The following is a 21,109-nucleotide window of genomic DNA, read 5'->3' on the forward strand; positions in this document are numbered from 1 at the left end:
TAATTTCATCTCTAACATAAGGAGAATTTAAATTTTCCGAAATATCATCTATAGTGTCACTATTGCTAGAAGTTTCAAGGTTTAAAGAATTGTCATTGTCGAGCAACACAGAATCATTAATTTGATCCAAGCTAATGTCATTATTGGCGCCCCTGCCAGCATCATTAAGTCAATTGGATCGGGTACCCAATTGGATCAGTATTTTCAAAATTATGAGCAAAATTATAATCCTCCACTTCATTATGATCATAAAATGGCAAGTTTGTTTTATTTAAATATCTCTTATTTCATCTGTAAATAGTTCCATTAGTATCTTTTACCATATTTATATGACTTATCATTTTTACCTCTAACCCATTTTTTATTTTTTTGAATCAATATATTTTCATCTTTTTCAAGTACTGGTAGTTCCCTATAGGTCTGGATCCCGCGTATGAAAAAAAAGTTGATTAATAGCAAGCTGAAAATTTGTTAATAGCTTAAGGTTGTCTAGTCGGTAAAACTTTGATATATGGGAACACTGGAACAGGGGCAGTTTTAATTGTGGAACAGGTTGAAAATTTGGAACGGTCAGACCACGAAAACGGCACATTTATTTTGTCCGACAGAATAGACTTAAACTCTCCGAACAGAGATTAAACTCTCATGCAAAAATCAGACTGCTATTTATTACCTGTTATAATTCCTGTCATTTGACATATTCTACATGTTCCACATAATAAAACGCCCATTTGGTGATAAATAGCAGTCTGATTTTTGCATGAGAGTTTAATCTCTGTTCGGAGAGTTTAAGTCTGTTCTGTCGGACAAAATACATGTGCCGTTTTCGTGGTCTAACCGTTCCAAATTTTTAACCTGTTCCACAATTAAAACTTCCCCTGTTCCAATGTTCACATATATCAAAGTTTGTCCGACTAGACACCCTTAAGCTATTAACAAATTTTCAGCTTGCTATTAATCAACTATTTTTTCATACGCGGGATCCAGACCTACTAGCATGTTAATCATAATAAAATTTTTGACTATTTTGATTATTTTTAATTATATCTGTAACTGCAGTTGGATCTATAATACTTGGTTCAAGATTTTTTTCACTTGTCGGAATTTTACTTTTTATTATCCTGTTTAGAAATAACTGGGAAGGAGAAAAGCCTATATTTGTTAATGGTATATTCCGATACTTCAGTAACAACAACTGAAGATCCTTTACCGAGCTAGCTTTAAGTAACATTTGCTTAGTTATACCTACATACTTTTCAGCCAAAGAGTTTGACTGATGGTGGTGAGGACTACTAAATACAAGTTCAAAATTCCACTCATCAGCAAATTTTTTAAATTTTTGCTAGTTATAAGGGACATTATCTGCATACATTTTTTCTGGTATTCCAAACTAGGTGAATTTTTCCAAGCAAAATTGTATTACGTCATTTGAATTCTTTGTTATAGTTTGTTTAACTTCTACCCATTTTGAGTATGAATCTACAAGAAGCAAGTAATTATGATTTTCAAATAAGTAAAATAACTAGACTTCGGTTTAGCTTCTAGTAAAATAACTAGACTTCGGTTTAGCTAAGGTATTTAATAATAAATCAATAATTGGTTACAAGTTAGATTACAAAATGTGGGTACATTCTAGGTTACCCCCCTTGCTTGTAACTCTCCCCTGTCAATGCTGTCTTGACACCCTGTGAAGTTAGTTACATCAAGTTATAGGCAGTCTCTACCTAAATAAGATATACAATACAGTCAGATAGCGGTCTGAGGCGCTCGATCGACAAATCTGAAGAATATGCGAACGAGGTTCGAGCCCTGGCCGGTGAATAGAAAATAAAAATGTTAAGGTCGTAGTCTAAAATTCTAAAGAATCTACGGCTTGGTCTGGAATAAGTTGGTGTCTGATCGGCTATGGGGGAGCAATACGGCAAGGGATAAAGGCTTGCGGCTGGGTGATTCTCCTCCATAGATCCCTACCGGAAGGACGTTGACGCCTAAAAACGGTGTATATACATATTTAAAAAATCTAACTTGTTGAGAACATCTGACTCGTGCTTAAAAAATAAACACTGCAGTAAGCACTACAATCATCTTTAAATAAAACAAAATATATTAATCCACTCAAAAAAAAAATGTTTACTGGTCCATGCACATCTGTGTGAATTATTTCACCTGGTTTGTCTGATCTGCTTCTTGTTTTATGGGATTTTCTTGACTGCTTCCCATACTGGCATGTCTCACAGACAAATTCTTCTTTGTATTTAACTCACATAATTGTCTACCAAATTAGCTGTTTTCTTAATTGTAATGAAGTTAATAGCCCGGGAGGTAGTGTCAAATTTGACCGGAGCATTTTAGCATGACCGTTTTTTATGTAGTTAGGTATTCCAAAGCTTATTAACAAATGATGTGTCAGCTGGCCCAAAACCTGGGCTTTTAGGCAAGAAAAGATAAAATATGAAAGTAGATAGAAAAACCCTACAACTTTTAGTGTCCGCAGTCATATAAACCCAAATAAACAACAACAACTTATATGTCAAATTTTTATCTCCATGACTTACGTTTATAATGACCTAGTGGTCCTGGCTCCTGGCTTTCACCCAGGCAAGTCGGGTTCGATTCCCGGCATCGGAAATCTTTTTTGTTTTTAAAATTGACATTTTGTTTTGAAAGATAATTGTTTTTATAATACTTTTTTATATTGTGTCTTATAAATAATAAAAAACATGGTATTATAAAAACAATTACTTTTCCAATCAAAATGTCAGTTTTAAAAATAAAAAAGAGTTCCGGGAATCGAATCCGACTCTCCTGGGTGAAAGCTAGGAGCCAGGACCACTAGGCCATTATGGATGTAAGTCACTGAGATAAATATTTGACATATAAGTTGTAGGGCTTCATATTTTATCTTCTCATACTTTCTCTTTCCCATCTACTTTCATATTTTATCTTTTCTTGCCTGAATGCCCCGATTTTGGGCCAGCTGACACATCATTTGTTAATAAGCTTTGAAACACCTAACTAAATACAAAAATAACAGTCATATTTTCTCTTTCCCATCTACTTTTATATTTTATCTTTTCTTGCCTGAATGCCCCGGTTTTGAGCCAGCTGACACTTAAATTGTTAATAAGCTTTGGAACACCTAACTAAATAAAAAAAAAAGCAATGCTAAAAAGCTCTGGTCAAATTTGACACTTCCTTCCCTGGCTATAATATGCACCAAGCGATCATGCGATCACTTTATTTATGTTTTTCAAGCTAAATTACATTCTACAATAGGCTTAACTCTAAATTACATGTCGCACAGATTGTCTATACGTACTCCAACACATAAAATGTTTGCATTTTGCTCTAGAAATTGACACCTGCTTTTATGGGAGTGATAGGTAAAGTTTTGGACAGGTTGTATATTAGTGCACCCTAATATTTATAAATGTTCGTATTTTGGCATTGGATCTGAGCTTGACATGTAACACCGTTGCCATATCCTCTATTTTTTCATACATTACATTACATAAAGTCACATTAAATAAAGTTACATTACATAAAAGTTACATTAAAGTTACATTACATAAAGTTACATTACAATTAAGTAAAGTTTTTTGTTGTTGTTTTCACCAATTTTGAAAAAATGTGAAAACGTTGAATTATCCTCGTTTGTCTGTCCGTCCGTTCGTCTGTCTGTCTATCTGTAAACTCAGCTCCTCCGTCATTATACCAGGTAGAATGACAAATGAGGTGTCAAATGAAAGCTTATAGTCCAAGGATGGTACTAAAAGTGAGAAATTTGACCTAGGCTGTCTGTCCGTCTGACCGCAAATAGAACTCCTCCGTCACTATACCAGGTAGAATAAGAAATGAGGTGTCGAATGAGAGCTTATCATTCCTTTGAATATAATTCCTTTGTCACTATACCACATAGAATGACAAATGGGATGTCAAATGAAAGCCTACAATCCAAGGGTGGTACTAATGGTGAGAAATTTGACCTACGCTGTCTGTCCGTCTTACCCCTAATAGCACAAGGACGTCCAATGGACGTCCATTGGACGTCCTTCACGGACTTTACGGACGTCCTTTGGACGTCCGTTTTCGTCCGAGGAACGTCCTTTATACGTCCTATTTTGGTCCAAATGTCGCGCTACCGAACGTCCATTGGACGTCCATCTAAGGTCCGAGGGGACGTATATTGGAACTTAATCGGACGCAAATTGGACCTTAATCGGACGTCCTAGGGGACGTAAATTGGACCTTAATCGGACGTAAATTGGACCTTAATCGGACATAAATTGGACCTTAATCGGACGTCCTAGGGGACGTAAATTGGACCTTAATCGGACGTAAATTGGACCTTAATCGGACGTAAATTGGACCTTAATCGGACATAAATTGGACCTTAATAGGACGTAAATTTGACCTTAATCGGACGTAAATTGGACCTTAATCGGACGTAAATTGGACCTTAATCGGACGTAAATTGGACCTTAATCGGACGTAAATTGGACTTTAATCGGACGTAAATGGGACCTTAAGCGGACGTAAATTGTACCTTAATCGGACGTAAATTGGACCTTAATCGGACGTCCTAGGGGACGTGAATTGGACCTTAATCGGACGTCCTAGGGGACGTGAATTGGACCTTAACAGGACGTCCAATTTTGGTCCAAAGGCCAAGTTGTTAAACATCCAATGGAGGTCCACCTAACGTCGGAGGGGACGTTCGGTGGACGTCATTTGGGCATTCATAGGATGTCCCAGTTTGGTCCAATGTCTTGCTGCTGAACATCCATCTAACGTCCTGGAAGGTCATTCGGTGGACGTCTAGCGACGATATTTAGACCTGTGGAGAATGTATTGTGGGAAATAAAAAATATATTTTTTAAGGAACTTATATTTCATCTTATATCAAATTACAATTATTGGATATTACAGTATTTACATTAAATTACAATACACTTCTCCAAGAAATTAACGCACCACCTTAAATATGGGGTATATTTGATGTCTCGTATTTCCTAAACCTGTTGTCCCATCTAAGTGATGTTTTTATAGCCTAGGCTATAGGTTACCTCCTTAAGCTTGTCATGCTGTAATATATGTATATTATATCATATCGCTCTCTATAGTAATGTGATATAATATATATTACAGTATAGCTCCCTGTGCATGACAAGCATAAGGAGGTAACATATTCTAGGGCCTAGGCTAGAATATTATAAAAAAAATCACTTAGATGCAACAACAGGTTTAGGAAATTCGAGACATCAAAAATGCCCAATTTTTAAGGTGGTGCGTAATGGGCTGTATATACAGGGTGTAACAAAAATACAGGTCATAAATTAAATCACATTATTCTGGGACCAAAAATAGTTCAAATGAACCTAACTTACCTTGTACAAATATGCACATAAAAAGTTACAGCCCTTTGAAATTACAAAATGAAAATGGATTTTTTCGATTATATCGAAAACTATTAGCGATTTTTTATTGAAAATGGACATGTGACATGTGGCATTATTATGGCAGGAATATCTTAAAGAAAAATTATGGTGAAATTTGTGCACCCCATAAAAATTTTATGGGGGTTTTGATCCCTTAAATCCTCCCAAACTTTTGTGTATGTTCCAATTCAATTTTATTATTGTGGTACCATTAGTTAAATTCAATATTTTTGTTTCTTAGTATTTTTCAGATAAGGCAGTTTTTATCGAGTTGCGACTTCTTTTTTAATATGTCCACGTAAAAATTTTATGGGGGTTTTGTTCCTTTAAACCCCCCCAATGTTGTATGTTCCAATTAAACTATTACTGAGGTACCATTAGTTAAACAGAGTGTTTTCAAAACTTTTTTGCCTCTGTATTTTTTCGATAAGGCACGTTTTATCGAGTCTGGCTTCTTTTTTAATATGGTTCAAAATATACCTAAAAATGTAAAGCATAAATAAGTTTGCATATTATTACCAAGTCTCCATAATCGTACTTAACCATATACAAATATGTGGTGGATTTGACAAATATTCACAATATTTCGATAAAAATTGACTTTTCGAAAAAGCAATAAGAGGCAAAAAAGTTTTTAAAACGTTGTTTAAATGGTAGGTACTACAATAATAATTAAATTGAAACGTGCACAAAAGCACATTGTTTTCGATACATTGGAAAAAATCACTTTTCATTTTGTAACTTCAAATGAGTGATAAAGGCACAGAGACTTAGATCACGAGGTCACATTGAAAGGATGCCAAAAACGAGGACTCCGAAAAGGGTACTAAACTACACTATAGCTTCAAGAAAGAGAAGAGGAAGACCGGAAAATAGATGGAAGCAAGAGGTCGAAAAAGATTTGGAAAGAATGGTGTTACAGGGTCAGAAAAGAAAAATGAATAAGAGGAAGGAATGGAGAAAAATCACATATCAAGCCAGAGAAGATCTCAGTACATAAAGAAACGTGAAAATGAAGAAAAAACAAACTTTTCAAGCCATGGGCCTCTAAGGCCCTTGGTGCTATTAATATATAACTTCAAAGGGCTGTAACTTTTCTTTTGTGCACATTTGTACTAAGGTAAGTTAGGTCCAATCAAACTATTTTTGGTCCCAGGATATGTGATTAAATTTATGACCTGTATTTTTGTTACACCCTGTATATATATAAAGGTTATATTTGGTTCTTGGGACATCAAAGTATATTTTTTAGACATTCCCTGGATATAGTCACTGATGTGACATACCTCCGATTTGTTTTTTCATGAGTTTTGTAAGAGAGACTAAAAACTTTTTTATGGTTACCTCCTGTTTTCATATATTTTTTGACATGTTTTGTAGTAAATTCAACTATCTATTTACTACAAGACATGTCAAAATTTACATGTGAAAGCAGGAGATGATCCTAAAAATGGTTTTTCGTCTCCTACAAAATTCATGAAAAATCAGATAGGAGAATTTGTACATTACAATTCTCTGATGTTTGGGAAAAAGGGCTTAAGTCAGAAATGCACATCGATAATGTTTTGATGATTTCTGGACCAGAAAAATCGGCTCTTTTTATTGGTACATACAGTTTACGTCTACAACAGTTTTTTGCTGGTCCAGAAATCATCAAAACATTAGCAATGTGCAATTCTGACTTACGCCCTTTTTGCCAAACATAAAAAAAGCAATCTGGTCATAACTGACCAATGAGCAATTTTAATTTAACCTAAATTACTAATGTTTCTTAAAATGAAGAGCTTACCCGATAGCGTCTCTTATCTAATCTAACAAGATCGTGCACTATTCTAACATACACAGCCACATCACGCACTATGCTCTGCTTTTCACTATCACCTATCACTCAAACTAGTTCAAAAGGCTTTGTCCTCTTCAATCTTCTAGTTTGCCCAGTAGTATCGAGGAGGATTTCCTCAATATTCTTGTACTTATTTAAGTTGTTTGTCGGGATTCCTGCTATCTTCTTGATGATTATATCCAGGTTCCATTCCTAGGTATTAATATTTGTTTATAAAGTAATAACTTATTATGCATGGACAATGTTGTTTCTTCCAATTAGCCAATACACTTTTTATATCTTTATTTTGGTTATATCTGGTTTTTTGTAGACCACTTTCAGCTGATTCTAAAAAAAATTAAAATGAACGGTAATTTTTCTATTCTTTACAATTAAAAATCAAAATATTTACAGGTAATACATGCATAAATGATTCGTTTCATAAAGAAAATTGAAAACGGATTTTATAATACTTACATAATTGTTTAAGAGATCCAGCCATAGCCAAAACTAGCATACTAAACAGTACAGTTGAGTACAGCAAAAAAAGCCACTAATTTCCATTTTTCACCCCCTTATCGATGCATTTTTTTCCAATCAAAATTGTTACTAAATTTTTAGGTTATCTTATGATGAAAATGAAATAATTGATGACTTGATGACCAATGACCACGCGACGCTACATAGATACTCGCGCGGCAAATTTGAAAATGAACGCAAATTGAATAGTAAATGGCCTCTCTTTAGAGTATGGAAAATTTTACCCCTCCAGGAGGACATTGTACTCTTTTCATAGAATATCTTGTGGTAACTTTCCAGCCATAATTTAATCAGATGTTCACGGAATAGAACTTTGATAGTAGAATTCCTGGAATGTTTTGTTGTTAGGGGAAACTTTTATTTTATTTATTCTTGAATATTTCCTGTTGTTAAACATTGTAACCAATAATTTACAAATAAGATTTTCATTACATTACATGAAATCAAAACATGTTTTGGATATTAAACTATATAGTTTTATAATTGTAATAATTTAATATACAATTTTGAATTAAGATTTAATCTTTCGATCTAATCGATTTAAACTACAGTAAAACTTGTGTTACCGGCCCCCTGCCAACACCGGCCACCTGTACTAACGGCCAGTTTAAAAATTCCCCACACTAATTACAGTAAAACCTGTCAGTAACGGCCGCTAAAAATGAAAAAGCTATTGGCCGATATAGAAAGGTGACCGGTATTGCCAGTTTTTGTAGTCTAGATATAATTGGTTTGGGGAATTTTTAAACTGGCCGTTAGTACAGGTGGCCAGTAACACAGGTTGTACTGTATATCTAGGCTACAAAAACTGGCAATAACGACCACTTTTCTATATCGGCCAATAGTTCTTTCATTTTAGTGGCCGTTAGTGACAGGTTTGACTGTATTTCATTAACGTAAAGTTAACGCAAGTTAATATTTTATTGAATTATTTTGCTATTTGATCTCGTAATTGGTATAATGTGTCCAATATAAGCGTTCATAAAACGTCCGTATTTCGTCCAGTATGGACGTCCAAAGTCGGACGTCCAAAGGACGTCCATATTTATTCCGTCCGAAGGACGTCCATATTTATTCCTTCCGAAGGACGTCCAACATGGGACGTCCGTTTATAGTCCATGGACGTTAGGACCAAAAATGGACCTATTTTGGACGTCCAAATGACGTCGTGTGCTATTAGGGAATTGTCCGTATTTCGTCCAGTATATATACGTCCATATTTGTTCCATCCGAAGGACGTCCAACGTCGGACGTCCATTTTTATTCCGTCCGAAGAATGTCCAACGTCGGACGTCCAAAGGACGTCCATATTTATTCCTTCCGAAGGACGTCCAACGTCGGACGTCCATATTTATTCCTTCCGAAGGACGTCCAACGTCGGACGTCCAAAGGACGTCCATTTTTATTCCGTCCGAAGGACGTCCAACGTCGGACGTCCAAAGGACGTCCATATTTATTCCTTCCGAAGGACGTCCAACGTCGGACGTCCAAAGGACGTCCATTTTTATTCCGTCCGAAGGACGTCCAACGTCGGACGTCCAAAGGACGTCCATATTTATTCCTTCCGAAGGACGTCCAACATGGGACGTCCAAAGGACGTCCATTTATAGTCCATGGACGTTAGGACCAAAAATGGACCTATTTTGGACGTCCATTGGACGTCGTGTGCTATTAGGGACCTGGAACTTCCTGTTTTATTATATTATTCAACTTTATTATATTTCACACCTACCTGGTATAATGACGGAAGAGTTATATTGGCGGTCTGACAGACAGACAGCCTAGGTCAAATTTATCACATTTAGTACCTACAGACGGTCTAGGTCAAATTTCCCACCTTTAGTACCATCCTCACTTGACACCTATTTGTCATTCTACCTGGTATAATGACGGAGGAGTTATATTCGCGGTCGGACGGACAGAATATTTGTCGTACATGAGGAAATACCTCATTTGTCATACTATCTGGTATAATGACGGAGTATATTTTCCACATAATTCTATCTTGGGTCATATCAATATTAATCCCCTTGTCCTGCCTAATCGCCTCCGTCTAATCGCCCACGTCTTCTTTGGTCTTCCTCTCCTATTCCTTCCAGGAATCTACAAAGGTAGACTTAAACTTGTGAAATCAAATATGCCCAGAATTTTTTGAAAAATACGATGATTGGATTTCCAGTGCCCTTTCATTAGGTAAATTTTGTAAAAAATTTATTTTTTAATTTTTGATATTCAATTACGCCCTCTAGCGGTGGACCTACAATTATGAAAATAGTTTCCAGGCTTTTCCCGAGGCAACTTTTGTGATAAATATTTTTTCTCAAAGCTGTACTATAAACGGTTCCTGAGATATGGCCGAGAGCCATTCTTATTGGGACACCTGGTACAATATCTATACATTATTGAAATAAAAAGGTTAAAATAAAAATTATGCACTATTTTAAATTTTATTAAAAATATTCTACTTTCTTATAGCATGGCATTAAATACCAACACCCAAAAAATATTTCAGTGGCTTCCAAAAGGGTTGTTAAAACACTTAATATAATCTCTAACTTTAAAATAGGATGTTGTATGTTCACGTTGTAATAAACTGTCCCCACTGTCATGAAGGTTAGGAAGATGGAGAACAGAGTAATTAATTCTAAAAAAAAAACAAAAACGATGTAAGATTACACTGTGTAAATTAGAAAATATTAAAACGATAATAGAGGGCACACAAATTAACCTAGCCGGTTAAGATATTGAAAATTGCCCCAGCGATATTCTAAAAATAAAAATACCATCTTGTTCTACATAAAAAATTATTTGACCCCTGGCCCCACTCATGACCTCAAAAAAAAATTATAAAGGGGTTTTTGGTTTTTTTGGCGATATCTTTGATTTGAATCATTATACAAACTTTTTTTCTTTTATTTTGTAGAATTTTTTATTGCCTATAGCGTTATATTTTTTTCCTTCATTTTTAACGTAAAATTAAATTTTTTTGCTTTTGAAATTTTTAAACTTCGTTAAAAAAAATAGTTCGGCGAAAATGCAAAAAAAAATATTTATTGGGTATCTCCATGATTTTTTTCAGATTTTTATAGGTGAGACATCATGGTCAAAACAGGGAAAAATAATTTTTCGGTATTTTCTTTACCCGGTTTGACACGTGGTTTAATTTTAACACTTTTAAGTCCGCCTACACGGCTTCCGTATTCATCCTGTTATCAATCAGCCGCCACCGACACGGATACCGTGTTAACATTTCAACAATTTTCCACTGACTGTATAAAAGTGGCACATGAGACAAAAAGATCTGATATTGGTTCGGGGTTCAAAATTCATTCTCTGCCTTTTTCCTTCTGCAAAGCTAAATTCGGCTTTGGTAAGGAAAGATAGTCGAAGTTAGTATGCAATTTGAAAAAAAGTGAAGAAAGTATAGAATAGAGAATAAGGAAGGAAGAAGAATAGAATAGAGCACCGGCTAAGTAGCTCGAGAAACAAGAGACTAAAAGAAAAGGTGGGATTCGAGGGCCAGAAAAAGGAAAAAAATTAAAACAGATTTCTTTCTGAAACAATTTGGGCGTGAAAGAAGGAGAGCTGGAAGAATAAAACAGAAATTAGATAATTAAAACCAGACAGAGATCCTGAACAAACTAAAATGGAGGGCGCCAGTCTTACTCTTCAGCAAATTAACAAATATATAGATTAACTAAACTTTCCTAATATAAAATTTATGTTGTTTCATCCTAAACCAACTACCCTTTGAAGTTAAACTGGAAAGAGATATGTAATAATCAAAACCGAATTCTACTAAATTATTTTATTATAATTGTCACAAATATAGTGCAATTTACAAAAGAAAATATACAATGTTACAATGTGATACATATAGTTAGTAAATAATTGAAAATAAAAGTCCTAGTGATTTTATGGTTTAAAAATAGAATAACCTATCAGTTTTTATGTCGTACTGTGTTGTATATTTACTTATTTAAGTTATGGCATTTCGGAACACACCCCAATAACGTACTTTGGGAGCTGTCAAAGAAATGTCACACGCGGACAGAACACTGTAAGCTCGGCAATGATGTCATGTTGAAAAATGTCCATCTTGTCTCGTGTAAAGATACAAATTAATGTGTTTCAATAAAGTAGTCAAAGTCGGTCCATAGTTTTATTAAATGCATAACATACTGTTCATTGAAATTTAAATGAACCCAAAAAAATATCATACAGGAATAAAGTTCAATGGAACGTGACCCATAAATTCACGTCCGATAGAAGGAAACCATTTAATTTTCGGAAACGTCTAACCATAGACCATTCCAGACAGCCTCCCGCCAGAAAGTAAGCCTATTTACTTTGCAGAAATGGAAAGTTTCCAGGTATGGAAAATATGCAGAAACGCCAACAAAAAAACCAAAAACCATAAGACCAAACTCCAAAAACTCCAAAATCCATACGAAAACCAAAATCCAAACGGAAACCAAACCCTGAAACAATAGAATATTGTTTAGGATATTGAAAACAAAACTGACATTTTTTTACCGGGAGAGAAAAAGAAATCAAAGAATTATTACCTTGTACAATGGATCTTCTCACAACCCACTGCTTGACACGACAGTAAAAGGAAGACAAATCAGATATTATTAGTGGTCTTTCAAAAACGAACTTTACAAAACCTAACGATGTATAGAGGTGGGAACGGATATATTTGTGGTAGAGGCTTTGTAACTGTGACACTTCCAAAGTCTCACAGTTATCAAAGTGTCACAGTGCATATCATAGAATAGGGGTGAGCAAGTCTCTCAGGCTGGGTTAAATCACTATAAGCCCAATAAATGACCGTTTTGGAGTGTAATTTCCAGGGACAACTCCGAATTGAATAAAAATTTGAATTAACGTTCTACTTACGCTCCACTTTGAAGTTGAAATTGTGCCGTTGGTTGCTTTTACTTGGGGGGTGACATTTACCCCTTCTCGGGGGGTGAAAAACGCGTGTTTAAAATAAGGCCGGAAATTGATAAATTGACTTATTTTAAGCACCTTTTGTTCTATAAAGTTTTTTACGTAAGTCAATACTTTTCGAGTTATTCGCGATTTAAAATGTTGATTTTTCGACAAAAAAACTACGTTTTTAGACCGTTTTTCTAAAATAACTCAAAAAGTAAATATTTTATCGAAAAAAATATTTTTAGCAAAAGTGTAGCCTATAAAAAAACGAAAAAAATGGTGTACCAGTAAAGTCTACAAATTGAGTAGAAGCAAAGTTGTAGCTCATGAAAAATACGTTCTTATTCATCTAATTCCAAATCGAATAATTCAACGCGAAATCACCGAAGAAAGAAGCGTTTTTCGGGAAAACGTTATTAACATTTTTAAAGTATCGAAAAAAAGCTTATTATTTGTTTTTTACAAAAGTTTACAGCATCAAAAATAAACGAGTTACACTGAAAAAAAAGTTTGCCCCTTTTTTTGGTAAAAAAATCGTGAAAACCTCCCTCTATTTAGCACCCTAAATGAAATTAATCGTTTGGCTTTACCATCTATTTTAACTGTATGTGTATTGTTTATATGATCTGTAAGTTTGATTGGTTTGAAGTGCTTATTTTTGAAAACATTTGGTTTTATAGTAAAAACAAATTTTCTAAAAAATTTTTAAAAATTTCATTTTTTCAAAATAACTTAAAAAGTATTAGTGATAAGAAAAATCTTAAAGAGTAAAAAAATGTAGATTTTGCTATTATAAATATGCTAGTTTATTTTGTTTCTCCGTAAGTCCAAAATTGGTTAAGATATGGCTGTTCAAAATTTGCATACACTCGTGATTAATCACCCATTCAAGCTTTCTCAATTATAAGCCTTTCAAAAATAAACACTTTAAACCGGTGAGATTGGCAGATCATATAAAAAATAGATAGGTAAGTAAATTGTTTGTAAAGCGGTAGCGATTAATTTCATTTGGAGAGCTAAACACGGCGAGATTTTCATGATTTTTTACAAAAAAAAGAGGGCCAACTTTATTTTGAGCGTAACTCGCTTATTGTTAATGCTAAAACTTTTGTTAATAATTAAATCAAAGCTTTTTATAAACACTTTAAAAAATTTTAAATGGGTTTATACCGAAAAGTGCTTAATTTTTTGGTGATTTCACCTTGAAAGATTCGATTTGGAATTAGACTAATAAGAACGTATTTTTCATGAGCTACAACTTTGTTTTTATTTGATTGATAGACTTTACTGATACACCATTTTTTTGGGTTTTTTATAAGCTACAATTTTGCTAAGAATATTTTTTTCGATAAAATATTTACTTTTTGAGTTATTTGCGAAAAACCGTATGAAAACGTAGTTTTTTGTCGAAAAATCAACATTTTCAATGGCAAATAACTCGAAAAGTATTGACTTAATAAAAAACTCTATAGAACAAAAGTTGCTTAAAATCAGTCAATTTATTCATTTCCGGTCTTACCTTGAACGTATGTTTTTTCACCCCCGAGAAGGGGTGACTGTCACCCCCCAAGTAAAAGCAACCAACGGTACAATTTCAACTTTGTAGTGGAGGGTAAGTAGAACCTAAATCCAAATTTTCATGCAATTCGGAGTTGCCCCTGAAAATTACACGGTATCACCGAATTTCCCGTTCATTTACTGGGCTATTGCTTGCATATCAAAAAAAAAATAAATAAAATATGTTAGACTTCTAGACCTGAACGTAACCTCAAATAAAATCGGAAAGTGTTTTTTCGTTTTTTGACGATGTCTTCGGTTCTAATCATGGTAGAAACTTTTTTGCAGGTTTTTTTTATTGCCTATAACATATTTTAATAATGAACCCAAAATGGCAGGAATGGATTGGTTAAGGGGTTTTGTAAAACGTCACAAGATTAGCTTGAGAAAACTCGAGGTTACTAACATAAATCGAGCACATCCTTTTAATGACATTGAAGGTGAATTGTTTTATAATAATCTTGATGCAGTTTTAACAAAATATAAATTTTCTGCAAGTAGAATCTACAATATGGATGAAGATGAAACAGGTAGGTATATCATATGTACAATGGCCAGGAAACATCCTTGCTACACAAGGTCAAAAACAGGTTTGAAGCATGACAAGTTGGAAAAGAGAAAAAACGTAACTGTCGTCTGTGCAATCAGTGTTTCTGGTAATTACATATCACCAATGTTTATTTTTCCCAGAAAACGTATGATACCCATTTTGAAAAAGATAGACCAGTAGGATCAACATATTGTCGTTCGGCCAATGGCTGGTCTAATAAAAAACTCTTTCTTGAACGGCTCCAACATTTTGCGAAGATTGCGAAACCTACCGAAGACGATCCTCTGTTATTGGTCTTAGACTTAGACAACCATGGAAGTCATATTACATTGACCAATTATGAATTTTGTAAGGCTAACTATATTCACATTATATCGATACCTCCACACACTTCTCACAGACTACAGCCTCTAGATGTGGCTTTTTATAGCCCATTTAAAAAATGGTTTCAACACAGAGTGTAACTATTATATGAAAAATAATTTACACCAAAAAATAAAATCTTATTAAAATGAGTCACTGTGTAACAAAGCGCACATGAAAATTAGTGCAAAAAGCACGAAAGTAGAATGGATAATAAGCAATTTGGATGTAGAGATGGTGTACGGACCATAGAGGCATTATTTTGTATGTATGTTCTCTTACAATAAAGTTGTTGGTTTCGAAAGAACGTTTAGGTATGTTTGTTTCATCAACTTCGAGAAGGCATTAGACCGAGTACAATACGATACACTTTTCGATTGCCTGCGGGTAGCAGGACTCGACCACTACGACATAAAACTGCTAAGATACTTATATTACAATCAACTAGTCTTTATCCAAGTTGAAGGTAGTCGTACTGAAAAACTACCCAGTCTTTTTAATCTGTACTCTGAAAGCTTTAGGGAGGCGTTGGATGACAGAAAAGAGGGAGTAAGACTGGGTGGAGAAGTAATCAACAATATCAGATACGCGGACGACACAGCCATTCTTGAAGAATATTTACAAGATCCTTAGACATTAGTAAATCTAGTCTGTGAAGCAAGTTATCGGAGAGGCCTAAAAGTCAATATTTCAAAGGCAAAGTGGATGGCAGTTGGAAAGATTAATGTTAGAAAGGTATGCTTTTTCTTGATGGAGAGGAGATGGAACGGGTAAACCATTTTAAATACCTTGGCAGTTGGTTAAATATAAATTGCGACTGTGATGAAGAGATAATAACCAGGATCCAAATATCACGTAAGGCTTTTATGACCTGGAAACCGATTTTATGTAACCGAAGCCTGTCGATGAATATTCGCAAGAAGGTCCTGAAATGTTATGTGTGGTCTATCTTACTGTATGGTACCATAGACAGATTTTAAAAAAACAGGAATACTTAAAGCCCTTCGGTACGGTGATGCACCCGTGTGCATCATGCTCGACTGTCCGCTCAGTACGGTGATGCACACGGGTGCATCATGAGTTTTCGTTCACCATAAGGCGGTGACACCAATTTTTGTTCCGTCCGAATTACCTTATTCAAGTCTAAAAGTGGGAAAACCACGCCCAAAAGTGGGTGATGTCCAGAAGGAGATTAGATTTAGTTAATTTGATTGGTGATAGGGTTGTTTGGATGTTTGACTGATGGGATTGTGTGGGAGGTGGAGGTACTGTGCTGCTGTTTACACCTTACCTTACTATCCCTTGCAAGATAATTCGGAGGGAATTTCCCAGATTAGGAGACTGGGACGATATCAAGCACAAAATAATCTGGGGAATTTCATTCGAATTATCTTGTTTATCTTTTTTACTATTTTTTGTTTAAAATGGTATTTTATGGATAGCAATTTAATTTAATTCACATACTCTGTAGAATAATAAATTTAATAAAAATAGTTTTATTTCTAAAATATTAGTGTTATTATTACATTAACTTTAATTAGTTGTAGTGTGATACTGTATTTTATAAGACCGCGCGAAGCCGCTCCGTAAAGTTCGAATCCGTATATAGGAGCCGACTTGTCGAATGACGGTCCGGCCCGAAGGGGTTAAAATACTTTAAAAAGTTGTAATGAGTTTTCCCCAAAAAGTGCTTCATTTTTTGGTTATTTCACGTTGAAATATTCGATTTGGAATTTGAAGAATATGAACCTATTTCTCACTAGCTACAACTCTTCTTCTACTGTGTTTAGATTAGAGACTTCATACATAATTTTTTTCACTTTTTTATAAGCTGTGTTTTTGCTAAGAGTTTTGTTTTTCGATAAAATACTTCGTTTTTGAGTTATTTTCGAAAAACTGGCTATAAGCGTTTTATAATAATTATAAAATAACTCGAAAAGTACTACTCTGGGCTAATTAGCAAAATACAAGGAAAAGTTATTTACCAGCAATTTCATTGCTGGAATCGAATCTTATGACTTTATACATATATTAATAATATAAGTGTGCAAAGTCCGCAGATAGTGTGCTACTTTTTTTTAAACAAAATGGCGCCCGAAAATCGTGTTTTTTCAATTTTTGCTCTATAACTCTAAAGATTTTAACTTTACACCAAAAAGACTCAAATAAAAATTCACCGTAATTAAATTCTGTATAGAGACGTGTTTTTCTTGATTTATTTCGACGAAAATTTTCCCCGGAAAATGCAGGTTTTTCCATCAAAATCTTTAATTTTCAACTAAACTTTTAGATGAGTAATTGTTTATCAATAATTAAATAACTAGATAATATAAAAGCTCTTTTCATATAGATTATAATTCCACAAGCCGATGGAAATTAAATGAACAGTTTAGCAACAATTGAACTGTTAATTAAAAATTTACGGTCGCTATGATAACCACAATAATTACGGCACATAAGAATAACTATGACTTTTGCATAAAAAGACACTGTACCTATCTAATGTACTTTACAGAATTGAAATTGGATTATTTAAGCGGCCTTAGGAATATTTTAAAATTATAAACAGTTTTTTGGCTTATAAACAACTAGAATATCTCGGAAAATATTAAATTAAATTAAATCATGAAAACGGTATTGGAAAAAAAGCGGCAGGGCGCTTCTTTTAAAAGAAAAAACGTTTAATTCTGATGAGTGGTTCCTGAGATACAACCGGTCAAAATTGACCGGCATTTTGCGGCAAAGATATTAACAATAGGATCATAATTTCCGAACCATCACCTTTTTTAGTTTTGTCCTCTTTCTCCACACAAATTTTCATATCTTTAAAGTACTCATAACATATATTATTATAATAAAAACTATCGATATTACGAGTGAAATTTGCCAAAAATAGCAATCAAAAATTAGGTTGGAGAAAAAGTAATATCAAAGTTAAAAATCGGTATACGTTAAAAAAATGCATTTTCTTGGCTTCCCATGGAGAAATTTTTTGCATTCTTTTTTTGTTCCCAAGTAACTCCAGTAGAGCCATCTAACTAACGCATTATTGAATGTCAAAGTTGCCTTTGTTTTGTTATAATAAATTAATATATTTATTATAACAAAAACTTTTAATTTGTTTAAATAAAGATTGTTTAAATAATTATACAGCTTTAAAATGAGAATATGTTTGTTTTTAACGTTAAAAGGTACACTTGTAGTAAGTTTATCTAAAAAAAATCTACAACTGAAAAAAATATGTAGTTTTCTTTTCTTATAAATAAATTAATCCTTTATAACAAAACAAAAGCAAGTTTGACATTTAATATTGCGTTAGTTGGATGGCTCTAATCGAGTTACCGGGAAAAAAGAATGAAGAAAATTGCTCCATGGGAAGTTGAGAAAATGCATTTTTTTTAACATATACCGATTTTGAACTTTGATATTACATTTTCTCTAACCTAATTTTTGACTGGAATTTTGCTATTTTTCGCAATTTTCATTCGTAATATCGATAGTTTTTATTATAATAATATATGTTATGAGTACTTTAAAGATATGAAAATTGGTGCGGATAGAGAGGACAAAAATAAAAGTGATGGTTCGAAAATTATGATCCTATTGTTTATATATTTGCCGTAAATGCCGGTCAACTTTGACCGGTTGTATCTCAGGAACCACTCATCAGAATTAAACGTTTTTCCTTTTAAAAGAAGCGTCTTGCCGCTTTTTTTCCAAAACCGTTTTCATAATTTAATTTAGTTTTATATTTACCGAGAAATTCTATATTTGTTTATAAGCCAAAAAATTGTTTATAATTTTAAAATATTCCTAAGGCCGCTTAAATAATCCAATTTCAATTCTGTAAAGTACGTTAGATAGGTACAGTGTCTTTTTATGCAAATATCATAGTTATTCTTATGTATCATAATTATTGTGGTTATTATAGCGATCGTAAATTTTTAATTAACAATTCAATTGTTGCTAAACTGTTCATTTAATTTCCATCGGCTTCTGTAATTATAATCTATACGAAAAGAGCTTTTATATTACTAAGATATTTAATTATTGATAAACAATTACTTATCTAAAAGTTTAGTTGAAAATTAAAGATTTTGTTGGAAAAACCTGCATTTTTCGAGGAAAAATTTTGGTCGAAGTAAGTCGGGAAAAACACGTCTCTATGCAGAATTTAATTAAGATGAATTTTTATTAGGGTGTTTTTGGTGTAAAGTTAAAATCTTTGGAGTTATAAAGCAAAAATTGAAAAAAAAACACGATTTTCGGGCGCCATTTTGTTTATAAAAAAAGTAGCACACTATCTGCGCACTTTGCATACCTATATTATTAATATATACAATCATAAGATTCGATTCCAGCAATAAAATTGCTGGTAAATAACTTTTCCCAAAAATGGCCTATTCTCCGATAATCTGCCCAGACTATACTGACTTATTGAATAAACGCTATAGAATACAACAAAAGTTGATTAGAATTAGTCAATTTATCCAATTCCGGACTTATTTTGAATGTATATTTTTTCACTCTAGAGAAGGAGTGTTTTTCTTTGACTTGTTAGCTATGTGTATGCCAAATTACATGCTAATCCAAGCGGTTCTTTAAAATTTGTAGCAAAAACATTGAGTAAATGGACTATCAAACAATACTTACTTTTATGTGTATATTTAAACCTTTGAAACATTACAAGTTTCATTAATTCACAAACATGTCTTGTTAAACAAACTACTGCATCCTGATCTATATTTGGAGTATCTTTTTTATCACTGAAATATTTTGCTGTAAGCATTGATATCTCACTGATAGCAATAACTGGGAAATAGTGGGCATTTATGTACAACAAACATTCAAACATTAGCTCTGGATCAAACTTCATAGTCGATATTTTTTATTACGTTGGTAAAACACTAAAGAATCTCTATGTAGCCGAGAGACCTGATGTGTTTTGAAATAACGCACTCATTTTGTAAGTTCATATTTATAGAATATATTAGCTCATTATAATTTGGCAAACCTGCTTGCTCGAATGTAGTCTAGTTTCTATAAATATATTATTAATTATTGTACTGAGATTTGTTGTCACCTCCCTAAGTTGTATATATTTATAAATAAAAATCTTTTTCTAGATTTTCTATCACACAGAAGTATTCGATAACTTCCCAATGTTAAGATCTTAGTTCCCGTAAATAATATAAAAAATAGGAGAAACAGATACATTTTTTCAATAATTTTCAAGGGAGATAGGGGAGAGTCGGACAAAACTATCAGAATTATCCGACGTTGTCGCTCACTATTGTGAAGTCTTCTCGATCGTTTGCAATATGGAATAATTGTCCTGCATTTAACATCTGAGTCCATTCACGAATGTTTTTTAACCAAGAAACTTGTTTTCTTCCTACACTTCTACGGCCCTCTATTTTGCCTTTAAGGATCAGTTGTATTTTATATCGATTTCTCCTCACTATATGTCCGAGACAAGACATTATCCGATGATTAACAATCTTTAGCAGTTCTTTATCTTTGTTGACTTAGATACCTTAGTACTTCCTCGTTACTTTTATCGCTCTCCAAGGTATCTTTACCATTCGTCTAGGAATCCACAAATCCAATGCTTCAGTTCTGTTCATGGTCGACACTTTTAGTGTCCACACTTCTCATACTCCATCGACCGTGTTGCCATCGACCGTCCAAGATGCGAGGAAGCTGAACCTCAGGACGTGTCCAACTGATCTTCTACTTCTTCTTTTCGTATAGACATGACTCTGGCTGTTTTTTCAATGTGTCTCTAGTACCTAAATTGTCATTCCACCGTTTTCGTGGTTTTCCAACTGATCGTCTTCCTTATTGGGGAACCGTCTCTCGGTGTCTTTACTACTCTATTTGTTGTCATTCGGCTTA

The 21,109-nt window shown here is 33.7% G+C and overlaps 2 protein-coding genes across 2 annotated transcripts in view; one reads left to right on the forward strand and one right to left on the reverse strand.

Moving 5' to 3' along the window:
• LOC126889477 (alpha-1,3-mannosyl-glycoprotein 4-beta-N-acetylglucosaminyltransferase B) overlaps positions 1 to 21,109 on the forward strand; it is a 359,292-nt gene that overhangs the window by 291,875 nt on the left and 46,308 nt on the right. The gene's annotated exons all lie outside the window — the stretch shown is intronic.
• Positions 10,229 to 20,224, reverse strand: LOC126889479 (uncharacterized). The gene is made up of 2 exons (XM_050657805.1): positions 19,865 to 20,224; positions 10,229 to 10,444 (listed from the first exon to the last, which is right to left on the reverse strand). The coding sequence occupies exons 1-2, from the start codon at positions 20,085 to 20,087 to the stop codon at positions 10,251 to 10,253; spliced, it is 417 nt and encodes a 138-aa protein (XP_050513762.1). The 5' UTR covers positions 20,088 to 20,224; the 3' UTR covers positions 10,229 to 10,250.

Source organism: Diabrotica virgifera, chromosome 8 (assembly GCF_917563875.1).
Source record: "Diabrotica virgifera virgifera chromosome 8, PGI_DIABVI_V3a".
Taxonomy (NCBI): Eukaryota; Metazoa; Arthropoda; class Insecta; order Coleoptera; family Chrysomelidae; genus Diabrotica; species Diabrotica virgifera.

Coding starts and splice junctions, on each gene's coding strand:
- LOC126889479 (XM_050657805.1), bottom strand. CDS start 20,087: ATGAAGTTTGATCCAGAGCTAATGTTTGAATGTTTGTTGTACATAAAT. Junction 10,445..19,864: donor GTTTAAATATACACATAAAA/GTAAGTATTGTT, acceptor TTTTTTTTTTAG/AATTAATTACTCTGTTCTCC.